We start from the raw sequence: 27,355 nt of genomic DNA on the forward strand, positions 1-27,355 counted from the left end.
AGGCGAGAAGTTGCGCGCGGGCCGCGGGCGGGAGCGGGCAGCGAGGCGGGCGTGCGGGCGTGCGGGCGTGCGGGCGAGCGGGAGCCGGGCGCCGAGGACCCGGCCGGGAGCGAGGAGGCGGCATGGAGCTTCTGGAGCCCCGCGCCTGCCTGGCCCTGCTGTGGGGCTGCGTGCTGGCCGCGGCCGCCGCGGCGCAGGGCAAGGAAGGTGAGTGTGCGCGCGGGGCCGGCCCGGCCCGCCGCAGCCCGGGCGGCCCGACCCCGGCACCCCGAGCATCTCGGAGCCCCGCGGGGCGACGCGCGCAACTTTGGAAACCGACCTGGCACCGCCAGCCCCGGCGTGCTGGGGTCGGGAGGGCGCGCGCGCTGCCTTCGCGACGAATCGGGGACCCCCCGCCCGGGGTTGCGGGGCCTCCAGGGACCAAGGGGGGCGGCCGGGCGCGCGGAGCTCGGAGGCCGCCGAGAAGGGGCCGCGGCGCCGGCCACGCGGTCGCAGCCTCGGCGGAGGCTTCAGAAACACGTCCCGACGGGGGCGCGGGGGTCCCTTGGAGAACGGGGTGTCTGAGGGGCTTTCCGCGGACTTAGCCTCTTGGTGACCTGTCTTCACTAATCCGCTTGCCCCGATTTGGCGGAGAAGCATTCCTGTGGAGGCCCCTCATTTTTGGGGAGGGGGCTCTCCACCCGGCAGGGAGCCCCCTGCGGAAGCCCCTGCCCCCTGAGATTTTCTCCACGCCTCCCTTTGCCTCCAGTCGGGCAGGAGAGTATGGGGGGAGTTTCGGGCCAACCTGCCCACGCAGAGCCTCCCTGTCTTCCCAACCCGCATTCCCAGGCTCGGGGGTCAGGTTCGGGGCCGCGAGTGCGGACAGGAAGTCCCAAAGTCAAGCGTTCTGAGCAAGGGGTGACTCAGAACGAGGAAATGCGGCAGGTGGGGGCGCGGTCTCTAAAGGTGTGGAGCCGTCACCCCAGGGCCACCGGGGAGTCCGGGCATCCGGGGGTGGGGGACTGAATCACCCACCCCCGCCCCAGCGCTCCCGGAGCGGCGCCGGGTGAGGGGCCCGCAGACTTTGCCCTGGGCGGGGCAGGTGTGTGAGTGGGGGCGTTGCCCCTCGGCTAGGGTCGCAGAGCGGATGGGGGCTCCTGCCCTTGGCCGAGGACCTTCCTGTCCAGCCGAGGCCGGCTTCGGTTTCCAACAGTGAGAGCAAGTTTTCCCCGTCGGCCTGGGCAGAGCGAGGCTTCCGCAGCCTCCAGCAGGGGGAAGTGCAGAGGAAACCCGGGCCGGTGAGAAGTTTCCTTGAGCCTTGCTTTCTTTTTCTGCCTCCCAAAAAGGGGTGGGAGGTTTTGCTTTTCCAAGTTGGGAGGAAAAGAGGCCAGAGCTGGAGCTCTTGGAGGTGGAGGTGGGGGGCACATCCTGTCCCAGTTCCTGTATGGGTCAAGGCTCCGGGTCCCAACTTGCAGGAGTGGGCGGCAGGGATTTCTACCATCTCCAATACTCACCCCACCACCCGCCAGCTTTTGGTCCTCCCCCTTCCTGGGGGGACTGTGCTTGGAGAACAGGGGAGAGACAGCTGGAATCACTACAGGCTTTTCTGGAAGGCTGTCCTGGGGGTGAGGGGATTAGACAGAACCCACACTACTGAGCTGCTGAGCGGGTGCCCGGCCGCCAGCCTGGAAGCCTGGAGCCGCCTGGTCCTTGTGCCCCATTGTGCCTTCCCCAGCCTAGCCCACTAGCCACCCCCTCCATGGGATTGAGGAGGAAGAGGGTGTGTATTGGAGAGTCCTGGGTGGGGGAACATTTTTGCTTAGGCTCCAAGAGTCCCTGTGAACAACTCACTAGGTATGCCTACGGTGGTGGTGGTGGTGGGTCTGCTGGGGGTAGATGGGGGTGGGTGTGTGGGCAGAGAGAAGGACGCACAGGCCCCTTCCACCCTTAACCCAGGCTTCTGCTCACTTCCCTTCTCCTTTCTTGCCTCCTCCCTGGGGGTAGAGGAGCCAGAATGTATTTGGAGACCCAGATGGAGCCTATCTGGATTCTCAGCAGCCACTGTATCTGTCCCCTTTTTGCAAATGGGAAAACTGAGGGAGGCCCAAGCTAAGCCCTTGCCAGCCAGGGCCCTCTGCACAGAGGGTCAGATCTGAGCGGCTGGCTTCTAGGGCCGCTGGAGCCCTGGGCCCCTGGCATTGTGGTTTTGTGGCTGATTTTCCTAGGAAGCAAAATAGCTGGGCACGGATGCAGTGGTGCTGATGAGGTGGCTGATGGGAAGGGGGCTGGAGAGTGCTCCGGGGCCCTGGAAGGTCCTTGGCTGGGTTCCGTAAGAGCCCTGTTTGCCCTCTGTTTCCTTTTTTCCCCACAGAGCCCCTTGTGTCCCCCCCTTTCTTTAGGAATTAGCTGGTTTCGGTTAAAGTGGGATGCGGGGAGCAGGGAGGTGACCCCAGGTAGTGCTGTGTTTGAGTAAAGAAAGCAATATGACATTCATGATGGAACCGAAGGCGAAGTCAGAGAGGGAGGTTTCCTGGGGGTGGCGACAGGGATTGAGGGCTCCCGGATGAGCCCTGCCTAGCCAGGGCCTCTCAGTGAAGGTTTCAGGGGCAGCCAAGGGGCTCCCTGGCCCCCCCACCCCTCCCAGGGAACCGGAGCCCTCTGTCCCTGAAGAGCTCAGGGAGAGAGAGCTGCACCAGGGCTGGGCTCCGGTTCCTGGTGATCGGTTCTAGGGAATTTTCAGGGAGGGGGCTGTGGCTGGAAGCCCCCTGGGGGGGCTCCTTCCTGTGTGAAGGCTTCTTTTCTTCTCAGATGGAGGCCCGTGATACTTCTAGAGCCAGGCCTGGGGCTGGAAGGGGAATGTGCTCTAGCAGGGGTGGTGGGGTCCCTCTGGGCCAGGTTAACCCTTCAGGGCCTGGGAGCCCTGAGCCCCCTCCCTCAGGGGCAGTCTGCAGCTCCCTACCGGTCTGGGGAGGAGGGGATATACAGAGCTGTGGGGGGCACTCCCCATTGTCCTCCTACCCACCCCACTGGAGCCAGGAACCCCCAGATTCCTTCCTTTGTAGCCAGAACATTCCATTTGCTAGTGGGGTGAGTGAGTTTTCCAAGCCTGGGCCCCGGGCATGCCCGAACAAATCTGCGCCCCTACCCCACCCGCTCCAGCCACCCTCCCCTATCCCTGTAGCCTTGGGACAGGTGCCACATCGGATTTCCTCTTCCCGGTCTGGGCTGCGGGGCCCTTCCTAGAGAGATTTGGCCCAGCTCAGCGGCGGGTGGCCATGCCTCACATCAGGCCTGGGGGCCTTCAGCCCAGGGGAGGAGGCCATCCTAACCCGAGGAGAGGATTTCCAAGACTCCTCTCTCAGTCCCCTCACTCCATCCCCACCCCTAAATCCGGCCCATCTCTGCTCCCTGCCTGCCCGGGTTCCACCCTCAGAGTTATTCTTCCAAGTCCTAGGCTTGAGGAATGCCGCTTCTTGAGGCCATACTCCTCATGCTCCAGGGTCCAAGGAAGTGAGTGCTTGGTCCTCACCCCCCCCCCCCACGGCTTTACCCTCTGAATCCGGGGGGCGGGGGCAACATTGTCTAGGTCCTCTGCCTGAGCTCCCCCAGTGTCCTTTCTCTCTAGGGAGGGTGGCGCCTATTGGCAGCTACCTGGACTTGACTTGGCAATGGAGGAGGGATGCTCCCCGGGGTCTTGGGTCTCGGCTATAGCCACTGAGCCTGGCAAAGAGCCAGGGGTGGACTGATGGGAGCTGCCCAAGGGCAGGGCTAGATCTAGGGGAGGCCACTGACAACGTGTCCCTCTGTCAGGCTCCAGATGCCTCTCTGGGGACAGCATGAGCCTGGCCCCTGATCCCTCTGGGCCTAGAAGTCCCCTCTAAAGGTTTCCAGCTCTGTTCCCCCCAGGCACTGCTGATAGGGCAGTAGCCAGGGTATGAAGGACAGGGCAGTGGGAGCGACTTTCCCAGGGACAGGACCTCACCAGCTGTGTATATCTTTGGGCCCCTCCTAGAGGCCCTACGGGTTCAGAGCTTTATCCTGCCTGCTCTGTGGCTTTTGTGGTGGGAAGATCAGTTTCCAGAAACCCCCCTCTCATCGTCCCCCCTCTCCTCCCCTGGAGTTGTTCCCACCTGTTAACAGCCCTCTCGGAGTGCCACGAGACATGATGCACATATGTGTGCCTCGTCTGTGTGTGCTACGTGGCCTGGGCAGGATGGGGGTGTTTCATGCTGGGGGGGTGTGTGGCAGGAGCAGACACGAGTGCCCCCGAGGCCCACATGCATGTGAAGTGCTGCTGAGGGGCCTTGTTTCTGGAAGCAGATGTGGTGGGCGTGGTGTCACTTAGCAGCCTTGCCCGCCCCAGCTCTCTGCCCAGCTGCTGTCCCTCCTGCTGAGCTGAGCTCTGTCCTGCTCTGCCCAGCTGGGGGCTGATGGGGGGGGGGTGGCGTGGCTGGAGCTGTGGCCTGGGAGACAGGGGGCCTAGTCCTCACCCAGCCTGTCGCATGGCTTTGACTGGGTCCCCTCCCTTCCCTGGGTCCCTGTTTCCCTCTCCATTGAGGGACAGGTCTTTGGGATATAGTAACCCCATATAGTAGGGTCTCTCTATGAAAGCTGAGGAAGCCGTAAAGGCCTCTTGGGGCTCCTGGGGGACTCTCACCTTTCCCACCACGGCCTGACTCCTGGAGACGCCCCCAAGCTCATGGGCCCTCCCTCCTGTCTCTTCCAGTTGTGCTGTTGGACTTTGCCGCAGCTAAGGGGGAACTCGGCTGGCTCACGCACCCATATGGCAAAGGGGTAAGCCTTCAAGGTCAAGCGCGGGCATGGGGATGGGGAAACTGAAACCCAGGGAGGATGCGGCCCACCTAAATCAAACAGCTCAGTCAGGGATCAAACTCCTGTTTCCCACACCAAACTCCTGTTTCCCACACCGGGCTCAGAGTCTGCCATCCCAGACCAGGGCAGGGGGCTGGGGGTTGGTGGGGAAGGGGGAGGCAGAAAGGGTTGGGGAGACAGCTGGAGGCCCCAGCAGAGCAGGGGACCCTTGGATGCCCAGCCGGCCAATGCTCAGAGGAACCCCCTCTAGTTTTCTCCATCTACCTCTTGGGAGGAAGGGGTTAAAGGCTCCCTGTCTTCAAAGTCCCAGCCTAGAAGGTGAGGGGTAAGGGAGAGACAGGGTCCCCATAGCCCCTGGGAAATGGGATCCAGTTCCTTCCTGCTCGGCCCCCTTCCCTTCTCCCCCAGCTGTTACCTCCCCTTCCTGTTAGGGGCTGAGTTTGTTTTGCCTTATCCCCACCCAAGACCTGCCCCCCTTCCCTGCCCGACTGTCACCAGGACTGGAGGGCAAGACACTGGGATGGATCCTTTTCCCGGCTTTGCATGATCTTGGGGAGGCTAACTGCTGCTCTCTGGGTCTTGGTATTCCCCTCTGTATAATAGGCCCTTGCTGAGTTTGTCCTGGGGCCCTGAGGCGGGGAGAAGTACATCTCCAGGGGGTTACTTGGGGCAGTTCCCACTGCTGGCCAGGTCTGTGTGGGTCACGTGCTTGTCCCTGGTCACCTTAGCCCTGTGCAGGCCTGAGGTACAGCTCTGCAGGTTTCCAGGATCCTGCAATGTCCAGCTGGGAGGAAACACAGATCACCTAATCCAACCCACTCATCATACAGAGTGGGAAACTGAAACTGAGGCCCAAGGGCAGTTGAGTGAGGCCTTGGCCAGTGTCATGTAGTGTAGCCCAGGCTTCTATCCCCAGTTCCTCTGCTTTCTTTCTTTCTTTCATTCATTCATTCATTCATTCATTCATTCACTTGTTCATTCAACAAATACTTTCCTGAGCACCTACTCTGTTCCATGCAGGCCCTGGGGATGCATAAATGAATTCGGGGTACCCACTGCCCCAATGAGTTCAAAATCCAGTAGGGGACAGATGTAGGTATCACCACATAGGCACCAAGTGCTGTGATAAAGGGGACGTGGAGACTGTGGGAGCCAGAGGGGGGGACACTTGGCCCAAGTCTTCCCAGAGGAGACTGAGCTGATGTTCTGAGGAGGGAAGAACATGTGCCGATCTGTTCCAAAGCCAAGATTTAAAAACTGTAAAGCACCGTCCTGATGCTTGCCACCTGGGCATTGCCTCTGGGCCTCAGTTTCTCCCTGGGCGCCTGCCCACACTAACCTGTCCCCCTACCCCCGGCCCCCGCGCAGTGGGACCTGATGCAGAACATCATGGACGACATGCCCATCTACATGTACTCCGTGTGCAACGTGGTGGCCGGCGACCAGGACAACTGGCTCCGCACCAACTGGGTGTACCGCGGCGAGGCCGAGCGGATCTTCATCGAGCTCAAGTTCACCGTGCGTGACTGCAACAGCTTCCCCGGGGGCGCCAGCTCCTGCAAGGAGACCTTCAACCTCTACTACGCCGAGTCGGACGTGGACTATGGCACCAACTTCCAGAAGCGCCAGTTCACCAAGATCGACACCATCGCGCCCGACGAGATCACGGTCAGCAGCGACTTCGAGGCGCGCCACGTGAAGCTGAACGTGGAGGAGCGCTCCGTGGGGCCGCTCAGCCGCAAGGGCTTCTACCTGGCCTTCCAGGACATCGGCGCCTGCGTGGCGCTGCTCTCCGTCCGCGTCTACTACAAGAAGTGCCCCGAGCTGCTGCAGGGCCTGGCCCGCTTCCCCGAGACCATCGCGGGCTCCGACGCGCCCTCCCTGGCCACGGTGGCCGGCACGTGTGTGGAGCACGCCGTGGTGCCGCCGGGGGGCGAAGAGCCCCGCATGCACTGCGCGGTGGACGGCGAGTGGCTGGTGCCCATCGGTCAGTGCCTGTGCCAGGCTGGCTACGAGAAGGTGGAGGACGCCTGCCAGGGTGAGTGGTGGTGCGGCGCTGGCGGGGCAAGGGGGTGCTGGGGGTGGGGGGAGGCTGTGCTCCTGGGTTCTAGGGTCGGCTTTGGCACCATTGGGACCTTGGGAAGGTCGCCCCTGCTCTGACGTGTGGTGGTTCTGTGAGCGGAAATCGCAGAGCCTTCCTGGATTTCGGTTTCCTTATTTTTAGTTTTCTTAATTTTTAAAAAGATTTTATTTATTTATTTGACAGAGAGAGACACAGCGAGAGAGGGAACACAAGCAGGGGGAGTGGGAGAGGGAGAAGCAGGCATCCCGCGGAGCAGGGAGCCCGATGTGGGGCTCGATCCCAGGACCCTGGGATCATGACCTGAGCCGAAGGCAGACGCTTAACGACTGAGCCACCCAGGCGCCCCTCAGTTTCCTTATTTATGGTTGGAGTCACTCATTCACTGAGAAGGAATAAATTAAAAAACGGTATACTGTGGAGGTTATGAGCAAGGATTCTAGGACAAAAATGCCTGGGTTCAAATCCCAGCTCTACATTTAGCTGTGTGATGTTTGACCAGTTTCTTAACCTCTCTGTGCCTGGTTGCTCACTCTGTAAAATGGAGAGGAACACGGTGCCCATCTTGTAGGCTTGTTATGATAATCAAATGACCTCACGCTCATGGAGTGCTTAGCTCAGTGCTTAATACGTAGGTGCTTTTAAGTGTGCTTGTTATTTTTGATTCATTCCACAAATATAACTTCAGTATCGGCTATATACCAGGACCGTGGACACGTGGTCCTGTTCCCGGAGCTCGTTCCATCTCTGTTAGCTCACTGCATGACCTTAGGCAAGTCACTTAACCTCTCCGGGTCTCAGGCTGCTCTTTGGTACTTGGTGGTGAGGGAACTGGACCCAGGATTCACACCCCCCAGGTGTACATGAATCACCTGGGGAGCTTTTGAAAAATGTCTGCATTGAGGTCAGAGTGGAAGGCAGGTGCAAAATCTGCCCTCCCTACTGACCTTCCCCGGGGCCGCGGACCCAGGTTCTCCTGATGAATCTTCTAACTGATAACAAATAGAAGCCGGGGAGGGGGGGGCCCGATTCTCCGGGACTCTGTCTGGGAACAGGGCCTGGGCATCAGTGAGCTCACATCAGGAGGCTGTGGCTTGGCACGGCCGGGGCCTGTGACAGCGGAAATCTCTACAGCAGTGTGGATTTTTTCAATGGGTGACTTTTTCTAGAAATGGCTGTGGGGCAGGGCATTTGTGGAATGCAGGCCAACCGTTGGAAGGCCAGCTCATCTGCTCTCTCTGGGAATTTCTTTGCTGAGATAAGCGGGGTGTTGAGAAATTGGGGTTCAGTCCCTGCAGTTGCATGTACCCACTGGGCAAGAGATCTTGGGTAAATCTCTCTTCATCTCTGGCCTAAAATAAGAAGGCTTTCTCCTTGGTTTTTTAGCCATAGATCGTGTGACAGACGAAGTAAGTTGAAATGTTGGAGGAGCCTAAAGCCTTTTCTGATAGGCTCCATTTGCCCCCTCAAACAAATCCTCAGAACCTTGCTTAACACAGTCTGTAAACCCCTGGATGAGAAGTTCCCTAGAAGGCCTGTGGTGTAGCCTCTGCTGCAGCCCTTCCTACCACCCCATTGTCCTTCCAGCTCCCCTATGCCGAGTCTCTCTTCCCGAGGCGGCCCCTGCTTTAGGTGACCTCCAGTGCACACTCCCAGTTTCAGACAATGACTGCGGGGTGGGGGGGCCTAGGCAGCCCAGTGGGTCGAGCAGGCTCCTCCCACATGACATCCTCACACAAGAATGCAGGGGTGGGGAGTGAGGGGCAGCTGAAAACTTTCCACAGGCTGGTGATTCGGGCCCTGCAGAGATAAGTGGATGTTGGGGTTGTCCGGGGGGAGGCGGGGGGGCTCTCTCCAGTAAGGGGGGAGCAGGTTTCCTTCCCCTAGAGGTGGGGGGTCAGGGTTCTGGCAGGCTTTGCCGGTGAAGAGCTGCGTAGGCCCCGGATCTGGAGGACTGGTTTCCAAGAGCAAAATCTTTGACTTTATTGGTGGAACGCTCTCAACGGCCAGCTACCTGTTGCCCCAATTTTTTCTCCTTGAGATCCCTCAGCGTGGTTCTTAGGGGCCCTCGGTATGGCTGGGAACCCCCAGCCTGGCTGCTCTATATCCCTGCAGATGTTCGCAGCAGCTCCCGACGGTGGGGCCAGTGGAGATAAAAACAGGAGCTCCTATAGGCAGGTGCCCTCCACGGGCTGGCGGGAGCCAGGCGAGCACTTTATCAGCACACTTGCTGAATCGGGCCCACCTGTCTTCGAGGCACTGCATAGACAGGAGACTGAGGCTCAGAGAGGTGAAGAGACTCGCCTGGAGGCACACAGCGATGTGTGGTCATGGCGGGATTTGAATCTAGGCGATGCAGCGGCGCCCAGGCCGGAGGATGGGTCAGGAAATGGGGCGGGAAATGACCAGTTCCTTTGGAATCCCTGACTCAGCTCCTGGCCAGGGGATGGAGCACGAGCTCTCCGGGCAGCCCCCGGATGGCGGCTCCTGGTGTGGGAGGGTGGATAATCGGGGGCTGTTACTGAGCACACAGAGGGAGAAATGGAGGCAGGTGCAGGGTCGGCCCTCCCCGCCTGACCCTCCCCGGGGCTGTGGAGCCAGATTCTCCCACTGGGGCTTTTACTGATGACAAATCGTGCCCAGAGAGGGGTGTGGATTCCCTGAGGTCACCGAGCACCTGGTCCAGGTCATCTTCAGAGCTTGCTGCTTTTCAGGGTTCTTTCCCCAGGAAGCTTGGCACTCAGGAAAGAGTTAAATGGACAACAGAAGGGAGGCACCTCCCAGGTGCTGCAGTCAGACAGGTGGGCACCCTGCCCAGAGAGCTCTCCGAGCTATGTCAGGAATGAGCCAGCTTCACTCCAGGCCCCCGCCCTGCCCCCGGCCCTGCCTGGGGGACAGTGGAGTCGCTCATGCTGACCGGCCTCTCCCCCATCCTCTCCCCCAGGGCGGCTTTGTCTCTGCTTCCTGTGCTGGCATCGGCCGCTGAGCGGCTGGGGCCCTGCCTGGCGCCTCGGCCGTGGGCACGGCCGGCCAGGTGAGCAGGTGGCCGGCGGCTTTGGCCAAAGGCTCAGCCCAGCAGCTGGGAGGCCAGAGCTGGAGGTGGGCACCATGGGGCATTCCCTCTTTGGAGGCTCCTTCAAGGGGCCCAGCCCCCTGGGGATGTCTCCTCTCTAATTTCTCTGTGTCCCCCCGCCCCCCCGCAACTCATACGGACACCCTACCCAGTCCAGGCACCAGGCTGAGCATTTCATGTGGTTCCTTCAGTCTTCACAAACCCGGAAAGGCTGAGGACGTTAGTTCCATTTTATAGATGAGGAATCTGAGGCCCAGAGAAGACACAGTGACCAGTGACCAAAAGAGCGGGGGCCTGGCACGAGGAGGGCGGTGTACTGTCCCCAGCTTGCTGCTCCTGGCGTGTGTCCTCCCCATAAGCTGTGTGCCCTTGGCAAGTCCCTCTGGGTCTCATTCACCCCACCTGTCAAATGGGTGGGTTGGACCCTTGCTGACCTAGTGATCAGGATCTACCTCCCGTGACTTTTACCAAAAGCCTGAGAACCCGGATTGCCCTGGTAAGCAGCTGACTGGATGACCTCACCACGCGGGGTGAGAAGCAGGGTCCTAGTCCTGGCATCCTGAGTGGCCCAGGCCCAGCCCAGGGTCCATAGCTGAAGAGGAGGCACTCCCTGGGCAGGGGACAGTTCCAGTCAGGTGGTCTCGGGGCAGGTGGGCCCCGGGCTGTGTCAGGAGCAATGGGCAGAAGCCCCGCTCAGTCAGGACATGACTGATCCCCAGGCCGGGGGCTCTGTGAGCTGTTGACACTTGGGCACGTCCCTTCCCTGGCCTCATTGGCCTCATTTCTGTGCTTTCCTCTGGCCTGCTGGGGTGGGAGCCATGGATGGCTGGTCCCCCACCTCTGCGTCCTACCTGCCCCGCCCTCAGCTGGCAGCTCCATGGGGTGGCCCCTCCCCTACCTCCAGAGGTAAGTGGGTCCCCAGAACGGAAGGAAGGAGGCAGGGAAAGCAAACAGAAGATAAAAGGCTGGTGGTGGGGAGACAGCAGGAGGTGGAGGCTGGTGGTGGGGCAGTGGGGCAGGGCGGGGGGGGGAGCGGTGCTTATCACAGGCTGGGGGGGGGAGGAATGTGCCTGAAGATTTCTCCAGGGTGTGTGTGAAGGGGGCAGTCAGGCCAGAGGGACATCCCCACATGGGGCCGCCAGGCCCGCTGGGGAACGAGACGCCCCCAGGGTCGGGAGCTAGCAGTTCCCCTCATTGGCAGGGTCGATGACTTCTGGGTCACCATTTGCTGCCTGTCAGGGCACAAGACAAAGTCCACACTCTGCCTCCAGGGCTGGGGAGGTGACTGGCCCCAGGTGAATGGCCCACTGCGACCTCTTGACCCTGTGACCTCGCCACTACCAGTTGGGGAGGTGGTTGGGCCTGGGGGGGAGGGGCTCTGCCAGGGGCGATTTGCGTCACTCCAGAGGGTGTATGTCCCTAAGTCACTCCACGCTGCCACCTGAGAGGCGGGCATCGGGAACTGGAAAAACCGGGGTGCAGCTCTGGGTGCAGCCACCGTGGCCCAGTTCCCTTGCTTGGGGTGGCCCCGGGCCCGCCAGTCAACCCCGGGCCAGAGAAGCTCTCCACAGGTGTGCCGAGGCCAGGCTCCCGTGCCAGGCAGGTGGACGTCCTGGGGCGCCGTCCCCGCAGGGTCTCCCAGGGCACGGCGACACCACTCACTCCTGGGGCGAGTCCTAGGGTTAGCCACTGACTCACACATTCACTCACTCATTCATTCGCTCACCCGTCCCTCCACCGAGTCAGCAAACGGTAGCTGCGCACCTACTGCGTGCCGGACCCTGTGCTGAGCCGAGCGCCGCAGAGACGTCGGGCTCCGCGCCTGCTGCCAGTCCCACGGAGGGCTCTATAGGAGCAGCAGCCATTTCAAAGGGAGTACGCAAGCCAGGCTGTGAATTCCCCTGAAGCAGAAACGGTGTTTATCTGCCTCACCATCATATCCCAGATGGTGCCAGACACGTAGGAAGTGCTCCATTTCTATTTGGTAAACATAAGATTGAGTAACAGCTGCCCCCGTGGGGCAGAAGAGGGCCAGAAATTGGGCAGTCTGGGAGGGCTGTGGAGAGGAGCTCAAGCAGGGTATTGAAGGGTGCATAGGAGTCCCCCGGCCGGCTAAGGGACCGTGGGTATTTCGTGCACGTGGCTGTGGTTGGGTGTGTGTGAGCGCCCGATGTGTGTGCCCAGAATGCCAGGAAGCCCAGCCAGGCAAGGTCAGAAAGACACGGGGGCTTGCTGGTGTCCTCCCCGTGAACCCCGGGGCCCCTGAGTACCGGCCCACTCTGGCAGGGCCCCGGGGACAGCCCCTTGTCGCGCGGTGGGAGGAGGGGGCAGCGCATTCTCGTCAGGCCGGCACATGCCCTGTTGACGCTGCTTCTCCCCTGTATTATCTGGCATATCCGCAGCGGAAATCTCTCCAAATTCCCTCTTTCCTGCCGGCAGCAGTCAGGCCACCCCCGGGCTCTGGGGCCAAAGAATGGAACCTGACTCTTCCCCCACCCCACCTTCCTCCTCTTGGCATAGGACTGGGTGGGGGGCTGCGCGGGGGCGTCGTGGGGGGGTGGCAGGCGGCTAACGCCTTCGGTAGAACCAAGCCCGAGCCGTGGGGGCCCGTGGTCCCCTCCCCAGCCTGAGGGTCTGAGCTGGAAGGTGGTTCTAGGGGTTCCCCGGGCACCCCGACTCCACTGGGCCTGGACAGCTGGGGCCAGCCCTTACCTGGGGTATAGGCCCCTCCAGGGCCAAATCAGGGCACTCGGGGGAATTGAAATCCCAAGATAAAATGGCCCGGCTCTCTGGAGTCTCATTTTTACTTGAAGATTTGGGGAGGAGACAGCTATTTTTGTAATGTGACAGATATATAAGGAGGAATGCAGAGTACATGTGAGGGGCGCCCGGCTGGCTCAGTCGGTGGAGCATGCGACTCTTGATCTCAGGGTTGTGAGTTTGAGCCCCACGTCGGGTACAGAGATTACTTAAAATTAAAATCTTAAAAAAAAATACATGTGGATTGCAGAAGTACAATAGGAGATGGTTCCTCAACCAATGCTGTGGGATTGCTTCTACCCTTTCTTCGCATAGGCCATAAATGTGCTGTGTTTGAAAAGACCTATGTCGACCCCCGCCCCACCACCCCACTGCTCTGAAATTAGTCTTGGGATCTTCTGGCTATTAAAGCAGGTCAGGACTCATCTCCTGTCTCTTCAGGCTCGTTTCAGAACGTTGGTTTCTCTTTGCTCTAAAACGAGATGCATGTGGGAGGAGAGGGGCTCAAAGTCAGGTGTCCTGGGTTTAGGCTTTGGTTTTGTGTCTTAGGAGCTTGTTGACCTAGGACAAGTGGTCTTGCCTCTCTGGGCCTCAGGTTTGTCCCCTCGAAAGTGGAATGAATGATACAGTGCCCAACTTAGACAAGCTTGTTGTGAGGACTGAATGAATGTGAAGTGTGTGGTCCAGGAGCTGCACACAGGAGTGCTTAATCAGCGGTCACTGTGTCACTGCACAGAGCAGCCCCCTGTGTCCTGGACAAGCGCCCTCAGGGCCTCTGCTGCGGTTCTGACGTGGTGGCGGCACGTGGCGGGGCAAGCTGCTCACTCACGGTGGGCGAGAGGGGCTGCCGAGGTGTCCTTCGAGGCCTGTCCCCTGACTCCCAGTCCCGCTCCCCACCTCTGCTCACAAAGGGAACTGGACAAGGAGGGAGACTTTGAGAATGTTCTCGACGGTGTGGATCTGACTGTGCCATCTTGCTCTGCATCAAACCTTTAATCCTAATGGCTCACATTGCCCCTGGATAAAATCCTGGCTCCTTGACCTGGCATTAAAGGCCTCACTCAGTCTGGTCCCTGGAAACCCCTCGGCCTTCTTGCTTCCTGCTCCCCGCCCTCCCCCCCCCCGCATTTATGCCCAGAAAGCCACTCAGACTTTCTGTGCGAGTCTTGCTCTTTCTCACCCCTACCTCTTCCTTCCAACATTTCTGCCCTGCCGAACTCCTACTCAGCCTCTAAGCCCCAGCTGAAATATCCCCTCTATGACTCCTCAGACCTCCTTAGCTCTCCCCTCCTCCTTTATGGCAGACATAGTCACGCAGGCCCACTCCCTGAGCCATGCCGCAGAGTGATGTCCTGAGGTGAATAAGATGGAGGCGGGTACAGTAATGGTGGGTTGCAGAAGAGGTCCCTTGGGTGATCCCACCCCCCACTCTGGCCACTTCGGCAGCTGCCCAAGCCCTGCACCGTGGGCCCTGTGTCTGGGCAGCTTCCTGCCTGTGAAGCCAGGAAGGGGCTTGGGGCAGGGGCAGGGGCAGGATAGGATGGTGGGAGGAAGAAGCCTCTGGAGTCAGGTGCCTGAGCCCCTAGCCGGCAGGGCCAGGACAGGACCTTCCACCGGGGGAGGAAATGCTGCTTCCTGGCTGCCCTTGTAAGGGGCGGAAATGACTCGGTCCTGGAAGTAGCTCCGCAGAAAGTGCTGGGGGCCTGGCCTTTCCTGCTTCCTGGTGGGCCAGCCCCGAAACAGGAAGGCAAGCGGGTCCTGGGCTAGGGGGGACACCCGCAGGGGTGGCATCCTGAACGGGTGTGCCTGGCCGCTGGGATGAGGCGGTGGCGACAGCGGGTCAACAGAGGCCAGCGGCGAAGATGCATTTACTGCCCTGGGCAGCTCTAAGGGAGGTGGGGGACCCATCGGGCTGGTCTGCACAGATTAAAGGGGAGGAGGCAGGCGGGCAGCATGCTCCGTCTGGTGCCGAGCCAGGTGTGAGATGGGATCCTCGGGTGAGATGTGAGCCTTGAACGCCAGGCTCAGCTGTGGCCCTGGTTGCGAGAGCTGGTGGGGGGCTATGCAGAGGTTTGGAGCACACGGGAGAGGCCCTTCCTGGGTGCCCAGCGTGAGCTGCGTGCTTGCCGTGCACTTGGTCTTCACAAGATGCTTTACCAACGAGAAACCAGGCCCAGAGCGGTTTAGCAACCTGCTGGGGTCCCACGACGAGGTCCCACTAGAAAAGTCGCTTCAGGTGGGACCTGGTTGAACTGATGTCTATCCCTGTGTCCGCCAGCCTGCTCGCCTGGATTCTTCAAGTCCGAGGCATCCGAGAGCCCCTGTTTGGAGTGCCCCGTGCACACGGTGCTGGCCCCCGAGGGGGCCACCTTCTGTGAGTGTGAGGAAGGCTACTTCCGGGCCCCTCAGGACCTGCTGTCGATGCCCTGCACTCGTGAGTCTTGCTGTGGGTCAGGGAGGGTGGCCGGGGAGGGGGGGGGGAGGGACGTGGCGTCCAGGCTACCGGGGTCTGAACTCTGGCCTCTGCCCTCTGTGCAGGCCCGCCCTCCGCCCCGCACTACCTCACGGCCGTGGGCATGGGCGCCAAAGTGGAGCTGCGCTGGACGCCCCCCCAGGACAGCGGGGGCCGGGACGACATCGTCTATAGCGTCACCTGTGAGCAGTGCTGGCCCGAGTCGGGCGAGTGCGGGCCCTGCGAGGCCAGCGTGCGCTACTCCGAGCCGCCGCACGCGCTGACCCGCACCAGTGTGACCGTCAGTGACCTCGAGCCGCACATGAACTACACCTTTGCCGTGGAGGCCCGCAACGGTGTCTCGGGCCTGGTGGCCAGCCGCAGCTTCCGCACTGCTAGCGTTAGCATCAACCAGACAGGTGCGGGCCGCGCGTCGGCCGGACGGCCACCCAGGGCTTGGCTGCGTCCAGAGAGAGGCAGCATCCGGTGGTTAAAGATCACAGGCTGTGGGGTTACGTCCGAGCTCTGGGACCCCTCTCAGTTTCCTCACCTATAAAATGGGAGTCGTAATAGGGCTCTCAAGAGGATTCAGTAAATTATTATATATAGGGCTCTTAGAGCAGTGCCTGTCCACAGACGGGATATACCAAAAGTTAGCTGTTGTTTGACTTTTATTATTTATGCACTCATAACTACTCAGAGGCCACCCCAGATGTGCCAGCCCGTGGGGTCCAGGGCCTGCGGCTCTGTGTGTGCCGGAGCCAGAAGAATCCCAGCTTGGGATCTGAAGAGCCTGGGCTGTGGATGGGACTGGGTCTGGGGGCACTCAGCCCCCTCCCCCGACTGCCCCCACGTGGCTCCTCACACTCCCCCCCACACTGTCCTGCCCAGAGCCCCCCAAGGTGAAGCTGGAGGGCCGCAGCACCACCTCGCTGAGTGTCTCCTGGAGCATCCCCCCACCGCAGCAGAGCCGTGTGTGGAAGTATGAGGTCACCTATCACAAGAAGGTAACTCAAGGGGTCAGGGCTGACCCTGGCTGGGCTGTAAGCAGAGGACGGCCCGGTCCCAGAGATGCTTACCATATTCTGCAGATGAGGACACTGAGTCTGGGGACTTCCTGAGAGTCACCTCTCCCAGGCCAGCACAGCAGAGAGTTACGGGAGGGAAGACACAGTGTTCTGGAATCCCCAGAAGAGATAGTCAGGGTGGGGGAAAGAGCCAAGTCTTGGCGATCAGACAGACCTGGGTTCAAGTCTTGGGTCATGCATTTGCTGGCTGGAACCTTGAGTGACTCACTTCATTTCTCCGAGCCTCAGTTTCCTGCACTGTTAAGAGCGTCAAGGGGCGCCCGGGTGGCTCAGTCGGTTGAGTGTCCGACTCTTGGTTTTGGCTCAGGTCGTGGTCTCGTGATCATGGGATCCAGCCCCATGTTGCATTGGGCTCCACGCTCAGCTGGGAGTCTGTTTCTCCCTCTGCCCCTCCCCGTGCTTGTGCTCACACTCTCTCAAATAAATAAATAAAATCTTTAAAAAAAAAAAAGTAAGTAAAATCTTAAAAAAAAGAAAAAAAGAGCATCGGGTTTGCTAATGTGAGCTGCCTTGCTAAACTGGGCTGGGGGTGGTCCCTGGTGGGTTGAGCTGATGCCCCCGCCCTGCCCGCACCCGCAGGGGGATTCCAACAGCTATAACGTGCGCCGCACCGAGGGCTTCTCGGTGACCCTGGATGACCTGGCTCCGGATACCATCTACCTGGTCCAGGTGCAGGCGCTGACGCAGGAGGGCCAGGGTGCTGGTAGCAAGATGCATGAGTTCCAGACGTTGTGTGAGTTGGGCAGCAGGGCATGGGCTGGGCCGGGGCCCTGGAACAGACAGTTAGGACGTCTGGGAGGAGGAAATGGATCAAAGAACTTAGAAATGCCCCCCTCCTGGTCAGCCAGGGCCTAGGAGAGCCTGGTGGGGATCGACCCCAAGTCTGGGGAGGGGTCGCAGGGACATGCATTCAGGGCAGTGTTGTGAGAAGGAGGGACATGGGGTCCAGCATTGGCAGATGCAGTTCCAATCCTGTGTCGTGGAAAAAGTCCCACATACCTGGCGGTTCCTACCGTATTCCCTAGGGAAGACCTGTCATTTACCATCTATGAAATGGGAATAAAGATTCTCATGAACCATCACAAGTAAAGGCATCCAGCACATGTCCTTAAAGTGGCCCTTGGGTGCAAAGGGGGCATTGCTGGTGCCTGGGTGGCTCAGTTGTTGGGCGTCTGCCTTCAGCTCAGGTCATGGTCCCAGGGTCCTGGGATCGAGCCCCGCATCGGGCTCCCTGCTCGGCAGGAGGCCTGCTTCTCCCTCTCCCACTCCCCCTGCTTGTGTTCCCTCTCTCACTGTGTCTCTGTCTGTCAAATAAATAAATAAAATCTTAAAGAAAAAGGGGGGCATTGCCATGTTTTAGGGTGCAGGGGGGCTCCCTTGTCATCAGCTGGTCTCCCCTGACAGCCATGGAAGGATCTGGCAACATGGCGGTGATTGGTGGTGTGGCCGTTGGCGTTGTCTTGCTTCTGGTGCTGGCAGGAATCGGCTTCTTCATCCATCGCAGGTTCGTCGGAGCCCATGCCCCGGCTCCCCGGGGGCTGAGGTGGGATGCAGAGGGGCGGGAACCTCGGTTTCCTGTCTGGAAAATGGGGCTGATGGTAGTCTAATCCCTGCCTCGCGGGGGCCCGTGAAGATGCAGTGAGCTGTCAAGTGCCCAGCACAGTGCCTGGCACACCGCGGGGGCTCGGGACGTGGCGGTCATTATCTTTGCTCTCGTTAGTAACGGTGTGTCCACACTTCCTCTGGACACGCAGACAGGAAGCTCTGGGAGCTCTAATGAGGAAAGCCTTCATTATGGCCACTTAAGGGGCCATTATGGGGCGTAGATCCCAGGGAGGGAGCCCTGCTTGCTCATTTCCTCCCCGCCTCTCCCAGCACACCAAGCCACCGCTTAGGACGGGGCGGCTGAGGTGGGGGGGCGGGTGGCAGGAGGCTCATGGCCAGAGCAGGCCGCTGACCTCCCCTGTGTGTTTGGCTCCCCATGGGGTTCTCTCAGGAGGAAGAGCCTGCGGACTCGCCAGTCCTCAGAGGACGTTTACTTCTCCAAGTCAGGTGAGATGCAGCGCCCTTCCATGCTCAGCTCCGCCCCTGCCGGCCCCCCCAGAGCCCCCTAGCTCTGTGGTGGAGATGGGGCAGCTGGGGTGCTCCCAGGGCTCTGCGGGGAGGGGGCCTGGGGCTTCCTTGGGCGCCTCAGAGGGGCTGAGCTGGAAGCTCAGTGATCATCATGTGGCCACCTCCTCCTCCTCTTGGGTGACCCCTCCCCAAACTGGGACCCTGCCTCTCCTCCTCCCTTCCAGAACAACTGAAGCCCCTAAAGACATACGTGGACCCCCACACGTACGAGGACCCCAACCAGGCGGTGCTCAAGTTCACCACCGAGATCCACCCCTCCTGTGTCACGCGGCAGAAGGTGATTGGAGCAGGTGAGCGTGGCGCCCTGCAGGGGGGCCTGGGACGGGTCGGGGGCGCGCGATGGCCAGTGGCCGGGCTGACTGGGTGCTCCTCCCGCCTCGTCTTCCCGCAGGAGAGTTTGGGGAGGTGTACAAGGGGACGCTGAAGGCATCAGGGAAGAAGGAGGTGCCCGTGGCCATCAAGACGCTGAAAGCCGGCTACACGGAGAAGCAGCGGGTGGACTTCCTCAGCGAGGCCAGCATCATGGGCCAGTTCAGCCACCACAACATTATCCGCCTGGAGGGAGTTGTCTCCAAATGTGAGCGCTGGTACCAGGGTGGGGACGGGACCTCGACCCGGGACCTGACCACCCCCAGTGGGGGTGAAGAGGGGCTGCTAGGGCCACCAAACGGGGGGCTCTGTGCATAGCTGTGCCCACCGCCACCCCCACTCACGCCCCCCGTCTACTCCTCTGGCCACCCCCTCACACCTGTGCCGCCCTCTGCAGACAAGCCCATGATGATCATCACCGAATACATGGAGAACGGGGCCCTGGACAAGTTCCTTCGGGTGAGGCTGCGGGTCGGGGTAGGTGGGAACCCGGGGCAGGTGGATGCTGGGGGCTGCTCAGGGTGCCCCGCCGTGCTCGGGGGCTGCTGGCTGAGGGCCTGTGCTCCGCAGGAGAAGGATGGCGAGTTCAGCGTGCTGCAGCTGGTGGGCATGCTGCGGGGCATCGCGGCCGGCATGAAGTACCTGGCCAACATGAACTATGTCCACCGCGACCTGGCCGCCCGCAACATCCTCGTCAACAGCAACCTGGTCTGCAAGGTGTCCGACTTCGGCCTGTCCCGCGTGCTGGAAGACGACCCCGAGGCCACCTACACCACCAGTGTAAGCGCTAGGGCAGTTGTCGGCCCCCCAGGGGTGAAGCGGCCTCCACGCTGCCCCAGGTCCCCTCACCTGTGCACCTGGGCGTGGGCCTCCGCAGGCAAGAACGCCTCCAGGGAGCATGGGCCAGGGGCCCTGGCTCTATCCGGCCTGGCTGCGAGAGTCCTAGGGCTGGCCAGAGGGATGGTAGTGACCGGGTCTGGGTCCCCTGCAGGGCGGCAAGATTCCGATCCGCTGGACAGCCCCGGAGGCCATTTCCTACCGCAAGTTCACCTCCGCCAGCGACGTGTGGAGCTATGGCATCGTCATGTGGGAGGTGATGACGTACGGCGAGCGGCCCTACTGGGAGCTGTCGAACCATGAGGTAGGGCCCCACGCCCTGCCCTGAACTGGAGCCCTTTACTCCTTTCTGCGCCCCGGCGGCCAGGCAGAGGAGAGTTTTGGGGGCTCATCTTCATCTGATATATTCAGTAAATGTTTATCGAGGGCCTACTGTGGGCCAGGCCTTGTGCTGGGCTCCAGAGCCAGCCCCTGCTTCCAGTCGGTGGCAGGACACAGAAACGGTAGTGGGGAGGGGGTGTGCATTCCTGTGTGCACGCACCTGTGTGTGTGCGTGTGTGCGCGCGGTAGATGCATTTGTGTGCGTGTGAGCGTGCTCGCCTGGTGCCTCACGCGGCCTGGAGACTGAGTGCAGCGAGGGGGTGGGGGGACGACACGGAGCGGGAGGTGGGCTCTAGCTGAGTGGCTGGGGTAGACGTCCCGAGACTGGAGGGAGGCTGGCTGCAGGGCACACAGCCTGGCTGCTGCCTGGGCTGCCCCGGAGGGAGCAGGGTCAGGAGCCCCTTCCTCCGTGGAGCTCGGGAGACCGCCCCCTTAGCGTCTGCCCTTGGTGCGTCTGACACCTGCGTGTCGGACTCGAGAAAGAAGGCTCATCCCCTCTGTGTCTGGGGCTCCCCTTCCCTCCTGTGCCCACCTGCACGCGCGGGCCTCCGCAGGGAGCCTGCAGGGGTGTGGCGGCCGCGCGGGCACCGCTGACCGTCCGGCCTTCCCAGGTGATGAAAGCCATCAACGACGGCTTCCGGCTGCCCACGCCCATGGACTGCCCGTCCGCCATCTACCAGCTCATGATGCAGTGCTGGCAGCAGGAGCGTGCCCGCCGCCCCAAGTTTGCCGACATCGTCAGCATCCTGGACAAGCTCATCCGAGCCCCCGACTCCCTCAAGACCCTGGCTGACTTTGACCCCCGGTGAGTTCCGTAGCCCCCGTGCACGGCGGCCCCCAGTTCTGCTCCTGAGCCGCGGCGGGGTGGCGGCCGGCCAGGGCCGGTGGGCAGGGGGCTCGGGACTTCCGCGTGGGCTTTGCTTACCCTGGACGGGGGCTCGGATGAGACTAGGAGAAGCAGTCGACATACATGGGAAACGCGCCGGGCCCTGTGCTCAGCGCCTGACATGTTTGAACTCATTCAAACGACCGATGAGATGGGTCCTATAATTATCCGCCTTTTGTTGATGAGGACCTGAGACAGGGCGATTAAGTATTTTATGTGCTGGCAGGTGGCCAGGCTGGGGCTCTGCCTCCAGGAACCTGAATCTTAACATTTTGTTATTTTGTGGTTATTGGTGGTGGTGTTGCCAGGGGGAGGGGGTGGGGTGGGGTGGCAGCAGGAGTGCTCCTGACATGCCAGCCTGTCTCCCTGAACCCTACCCGACTGGGCTTCTCGGCTGCCCAGATAAGGAAACTGAGGCACCGGGCGGCGGGGTGGGGTGAATTGCCCAGGTTGGGGAGCGGCAGGCTGGGGGCCCCGGGGCGGGCTGGCTGCTGTAGCCGCTCACCGGCAGGTGGGTGACTCCCGTTGCAGGGTGTCCATCCGGCTGCCCAGCACCAGCGGCTCCGAGGGGGTGCCCTTCCGCACGGTGTCCGAGTGGCTCGAGTCCATCAAGATGCAGCAGTACACAGAGCACTTCCTGGCGGCTGGCTACACCGCCATTGAAAAGGTGGTGCAGATGAGCAACGAGTGAGTCCGGCCCCACCTTCTCCCCACCTGCCCACCACGCCCCTCTTCCTCTTTCTGTCTCCTTTTGCGGGCAGAGAGGCTTCCCAGGAAGGGCAGAGCCAGGCCGGCAGCCAGGAATTCTGGGCACTCAGGCCTGGCTTCCCTCTCTTCCTGCAGCTTTTTTCCAGAATGGGAAAATAATAGTCATTGTCCTAATCAGAGCAGTGTTTCTTGTGGACTGACTGCGTGTCTGAGCACTTTGAATCAGGCCTCAGGATAACTCGGCAGGTGGGGCTTGTCCATCTCTCCACGGACAGGTGGGAAACCGGGGGGCAGAGAGGTGCAATGACTTGCCCAGGGTCCCGTGGCCACTAGGGGCCCAGTAGAGCTCCAGCCCTGGTCAGTGAGGGCCCAGAACTCAGGGACCACGGAGGTCATTAGTGGAGAAACTGAGGCTGAGGGGGTAGGTAGCCTGCCTAAGGTCACACAGCCAGTTAGAGGCAGGGTGCCTCTCCAGGGTGCCGAAGAGAAATGGGCAGAGCCCTTGGACTTCCTGGCTGTTGCCTAGGAGAGAGTGCCATAGGCCATCCCCTCCTGGGGACGTCTCCCCACATGGTGGTCAGGCTGCCCTGTGGGAGCTCTGCTCTCCCCTCCAACATCAGGGACCCTTCCCAGCATGGCCCTGGCAAGGATACCTCTTCTCATCCCTGGAGGGAGAAGACATGATCCTCTTAGCCTTTTGTGCCTCTAAAAATAGTGTGAAGTCCCAAGAGCCCAGTTTGTTTAGGGTCCAAGGTCAGGGCCGGAATGGGCCCTGGGGCTGGGAGGTTTTGGGAATCACATGGAGGGGTCCACCCGGGCCTCACACAGTTCTGGGTCACAGAAGTTCTGGGATCTGAGCCCGAGCAAGAACATTCTCCAGGGCCTCTGAAGACCGCTGAGCTGGGCTGCTGATTGCTGGTCAAAGCTTCTTAGACTAGGCGGTGGCCCATCCCAGGGGACGGGGAGTCAGACAGAGCCAGAGCGGGCCAGAGGGAGGCCCGGAGAGAGGGGGTGGGTCCCAGGCTCGGGCTCTGCAGTCACACTTGGCTTCAAGTCCCACATCTGCCACTTCCTAGCAGGAGACCTTGGTCAGATTCGGTTCCATCTTTGAGCCTTGGTTCCTGTTTCCCTGCTGTGCAGTTTGCATGGGTGAGAGCAGGTGACGTGCTTGGTACACAGCAGGGCCTTAACCCACGTCACTCTCCTCCCCACCTTGACCTCCTTGCTCTCAGCCCGCAGCCTGTGGGCAGAGGCCAGGGTTCCTGCACCCCCTCCTTTTGCCTGGGAACCTAGAACAGCCCCTTGGCCCCTCCAGGGGCTCCCACCGGGGAAGCATAACTACTCTTGTGGGTGAGCGGAGCGGAGGGCAAGGAGAAGGGCCTACAGGAAACACATGTTCTTAGAAGCTTCCCGAAATAGCCCGGGGTGCTCCTTGGCCAATTCCTTTCCCACGAGCAGGGACGGGGCTGTCTTGGGTGGATGGAGGCTGTGTGTGTGAGTGCATGTGCGCTGTGTTTTGAAAGGCCCGAATAAAGGCAGGAAGTCATTCCACGCTCCCTCCGCCTCCCACCAGCTTGCTGGTGCTCCGAGCTGGGGCCTGCGTGACTCACCCCCACTGCCTCCTTCTTTATTTCAAATAAATGAAATGAATGGGGATCTTAGAGCACTTTTTTACCCCGAAGGCTGTGTCTACACATTCCATGAGTCCCAATGGGAGGCAGGGAGCTGGTCTCAGAACGCAGCACTTTCCTGGATGGGGTTGGGTCAAGGTTTAGGCTTCAGTGTCCCCTCCATCCCCCACTCCCGTCCCCTCCAAGGGGCCGGCTGCTTGCCACCTTTTCTCAGGTTGAGCATTCACCAGGTTATTTTGGAGTTGCTTGAGTTTCTAGCCAGACTAGTGGTTCTAAATGTCTTTTGAGGAACTAAGGAAGTGGTAGATATTGTAGCCCCAGAAAATGCCCAGTCCAGCAAGAGGCCCTGTCCAGTGTCTGGGGCGACGCAACACAGCTTTCTAGGAGGGGGCCCAGGCCGATGGGGTTTATGGTCGCCGCGTGCCCTCAGCATAGGCTCTGCGTGCTGGTGCAGTTTGCCGAGGGAATGAATCACTGACCGCGAGGCTCCAGGAGCCCTCTCTCACTCCTTGCGCCCAGGGCCAGTGCACAGTAGGGGCTTGCTGGGGAGGTGTGGCCTTTGGATTTCCCAGGGCCAGGGCCGGCATTGAGAGTGCTCAGGAAAAAGGTAGCCTCGGTCGTGTGTCTCCCTACCCCTGTGATGAGAGTTGATGGGAGTGACAAGAGGGAAACTGAGGCTGGGGCAGGAACGGTCTTGGGACGGTCTGTGACTCTCATCTTATGTGCCTCTGTGGTTAGCAGATGAGGCAGGGAAGGTGTCAGGGTCTCTTGTGTGTGAAAAAGAGTGGAGCTGGGGTAGGTAGCTCAGGAGCATCTAAGCAAAGCTTCCCATTTTACATATACAGAAACTGAGGCCCAGAGACAGGACAGGACCTGCCCAAGGCTTTGATGAAGTCCAGGACTAGAATTTGGTCTCTTGCCTCCCGGCCCAGGGTTTTTGCTTCCTAGACGAGTCTCAGGAGCAGCCTCACTCCCACCCTGTCAGATTAACTACACCAGTCTGGGAGAGGGGCCCAAGGCGGCCTGGGTAGTGGCTCCATGTTCACTCATTCATTCAGCAGATACTTCCTGAGGACCTACTGTGTACCAGGCCTATCCTGGAGCCCAGGGGACTAGGTGTCTGCTGTTACCCTCCTAGCACTCACTTAACCCACTGGTTCTTAAATCATACGTCAGGGTCTTTGGGACCTGATAAGATGCAGACTCCCTGCCGCCCCCCCCACATCAGAACTTCAAGGTCAGTGAGTCTGGACTTAGGCCTGGGATGCTGCCTTTTCAGGAAGTGCCTCCTTCCCCAGGGGTCCCAGTGCTTCCCTGGGAAGCCACACTTGGAGACCTACAGGTGTGGGGGAAACAGCGCTGCTTTTTCAACAGCCCCAGCTGTCTCGGTTAGAATGGCCCGCAGTGGTGGATTGGGAAGTTCTCCCTGGTGTCTGACTTCTGGCCTTCCTGCTGCGGCGGGAGCAACCAGCCCCTCCTGGAGGTCCCTGAGCCATCCTCCCCACGCACCCTGGTCTGCCCTTCCCTGCCCAGTGCTTCTCTGAGGGCTCCCAGAGCCTGTGGGAAAGTCATGTCTCCGGAATTGCAAACAGGAGCTCACACCGTATAATTAGTTTCATTTACAGCCAGGAGACGGCCCATAAAAACCTGGGTGTTTTCATGGGTTTGGGCTGATGGGTGAGGGTGGTGGAAGAGAAAAGTCCCAGAGTGAGCAATAAACGTCCTGCTCCAGGGCTCCTGGGAGCATAAGTGGTTTTACAAGGGGATTGAGGGGGGCAGGAGAGGGCCGTGGGCTCCTGGGCACATCTCCCCATCTGGCTGCCGCCTTCCCCCTCTGCCACCCGTTTCCGGGGGATCTCCCACCCTCCAGTTAGGCACTCATCCCATTTTACAGGTGAGGAAATTGAGGATGCTAAAGGGAGAACACCTGCCTTGGGGTGACCTAGTCACCTGATTGGTGACCGCAAGCCCCTCCCCTTAGCCCTCTGCACATGGAAGTTTAACCCTTGAGGTCCCCCTGCAGTGTTTCCTGCGTTCTTCCTCAGTTGTCAGCATTGGGCACTCGGAGGGAGGAGGGGTGGAATAAAGCGGTGGCTGAGAAGAGGCCTTGGTGGGGGGAGCTGTGAGCAACAGCTAGAGGGTCCCTGCCCCCGCTCCCCAGCCCCCAGTGATGGCGTCCACGCTGCTCCCGGGAGGAGGCTCTCTGAGCCTCAAATGTTCAACTCTGCAAAATGGCGGTGAAAAGAGCACCTGCTTCACAGATGATGGTGTAGATTGCACCGGGGAGGGGAGAAGTTTCTCACAGAGTGGGTGCTTCTATCGCTTTCCTAACTTGGTTGATGTTAGCAGCCTTCAGGATGTGGATCCTCCCATCGAGCCTCTGCCGGCACCCCCCCAACTCCCTCGTCTCACCTCTCCCCAGCCCCAGCCCCTAACTCCCTCTCTCCCTCCCCCACAGGGACATCAAGAGGATTGGGGTGCGGCTGCCTGGCCACCAGAAACGCATCGCCTACAGCTTGCTGGGACTCAAGGACCAGGTGAACACAGTGGGGATCCCCATCTGAGCCCCGGCAGGCCTCAAACCCCCTTGGCCAAGAATACTTGAAGAAGCTGAGTTGTCTCCCTGCTAGCTCTGCACCAGGCCACCAGGGACCTTATTTATTTCTAGTTATTCCTTACTGATGCCCCCCTGAGGCCTCTGCTGGGGGGGAGGTCTTGGACAACACCTTGGCCTATACTGGGGAGATGCTCAGGGACCCCGAGCTGGGGGCCTCTTCGTCTACGAAGGACAGACTGCCAAGCACTTAGCAGGCGCCGCCATGTTCCCAGCATGCCCTGGGGCGGGAGCCCCGCCAAGGCATTTGGACAGACACAGGACATTTCCAAACTGACCTCCCCTGCGCCGTCTCGGGAGGTGGAGAGGTTAGCCTGTGGCCAGGTGAACAGGGTGCCTCCAGCGCCACCCACAGATGAGAAGAGGACAGCCAGCAAACTCAGCTGGGCGAGACCCAAAGTGGTTCCCCGGTCCCTCTGGTGCCTTCCTCAGCCCCCCAGGCCCTGTCCTCAGCCCCAACGGGCCCAATCTTGCTTCCCTGGGGCCCTCGCAGGATGCTTGGTTGTGTTGAGGTTTTTTTTAAATATATATTTTGTACTTTGTGGGGAGTATGTGTGTGTGGCAGGGGGCCCAGCCAGGGCTGGGGGGCAGACGGTGGCCTGTGTCAGACATTCCCAGGCTGGGGGCCGGTCCATCCGGTCTCCCTCCCCTTTAGACAACATTCATTATGTCAGTGTTACTGATTTCGTTTTTGTTGGGTATTTTTTTCGAACCTTAATTTATTATTATTTTTTTTTATATTTATTGTTAGGAAATGACTTATTTCTGCTCTGGAATAAAGTTGCAGATGATTCAAACTGATCTTGGTTTTGAGTCTTTGGAGGGAGCAGCGGGGCCAGAGAGAGGCCCTGTGTGTTGGAAGTGGGGGGTGGGGAGCTCACCCCGAGCGCTTAAACAGAGCTTCCTGCCCAAGGCACACACACGTCGTGGAATCATGGGAGTGGGGGTGGGTGGGAGGTGGGCAGGGGGCCAGGAAGCAGGCCCTGCCGAGCCTGGCCTCCATGCCAACTGGCCTCTGTCACCTTTGATCTCTAGACTTCTGGAGGGCTGGGAGGCAGGAGAATGGTGAGAGCAGCCATGGGCCCCCTCCCACACATCTCTGCAGAGCTTGTTGAAATAGATTTTTCGACCATCCACGTAGGACCCTGAGGTTTACAAAGGCTTCTCACAAGTTTTGGCTTGTTGGAGCCTCAGTACTGGGAGTTTTTGTGAGCAGCCCCATTGTACAGAAGAGGAAAACTGAGGCTAGGCCCAGGGACAGGGCTTGCCCAAAGCCACACAGCAAGTTAGAAGCAGAGGCCAGAATTGAAAGCAGGGCTGGGAATCCCAATTAGATGCTTTTCTCACAGATGAGGAGACTAAGGCTCAGGAATGTACAGTACCTTGCACACAGCAGGAAGGAACAGAGGCGTTGAGGGAAACTAGAGTCCTTATTTCAAACCCTGAGCCTTCTCCATGATCCCACGCTGCGGCCCCGCATGCTGGAGGTCGTTCACAGCGAGCCTTAGGAGGGTGTCATCCAGGGGCACCT

At 60.3% G+C, this 27,355-nt stretch overlaps 1 protein-coding gene across 3 annotated transcripts; it reads left to right on the top strand.

Annotated features, from left to right (window-relative positions):
* On the top strand, positions 1–26,625 carry EPHA2 (EPH receptor A2). Of its 3 annotated transcripts, none has more exons than XM_036067030.2 (17): positions 1–207; positions 4,706–4,773; positions 6,181–6,850; positions 15,004–15,159; positions 15,264–15,596; positions 16,069–16,184; positions 16,845–16,998; positions 17,670–17,769; positions 18,262–18,317; positions 18,563–18,688; positions 18,790–18,975; positions 19,165–19,226; positions 19,338–19,547; positions 19,759–19,908; positions 20,597–20,790; positions 21,403–21,558; positions 25,669–26,625. In XM_036067030.2, the coding sequence occupies exons 1-17, from the start codon at positions 123–125 to the stop codon at positions 25,772–25,774; spliced, it is 2,928 nt and encodes a 975-aa protein (XP_035922923.2). In that variant the 5' UTR covers positions 1–122; the 3' UTR covers positions 25,775–26,625. The 3 variants fall into 3 exon arrangements, with proteins under 3 accessions (XP_035922923.2, XP_077929884.1, XP_035922924.2); XM_036067031.2 differs by lacking the exon at positions 1–207 and adding an exon at positions 513–1,277; XM_078073758.1 differs by lacking the exon at positions 4,706–4,773.
* Positions 26,626–27,355: the final 730 nt, after the last annotated feature.

The sequence above is a fragment of the Halichoerus grypus genome, chromosome 5, assembly GCF_964656455.1.
Source record: "Halichoerus grypus chromosome 5, mHalGry1.hap1.1, whole genome shotgun sequence".
NCBI lineage: Eukaryota > Metazoa > Chordata > Mammalia > Carnivora > Phocidae > Halichoerus > Halichoerus grypus.

Excerpts from the sequence above, each read along its gene's own strand:
- EPHA2 (XM_036067030.2), top strand. The coding sequence starts at position 123 with ATGGAGCTTCTGGAGCCCCGCGCCTGCCTGGCCCTGCTGTGGGGCTGC. Across the intron at positions 18,689-18,789 it reads GCAGAAGGTGATTGGAGCAG|GAGAGTTTGGGGAGGTGTAC; the intron begins GTGAGCGTGGCG and ends GTCTTCCCGCAG. Across the intron at positions 20,791-21,402 it reads CTGGCTGACTTTGACCCCCG|GGTGTCCATCCGGCTGCCCA; the intron begins GTGAGTTCCGTA and ends CTCCCGTTGCAG.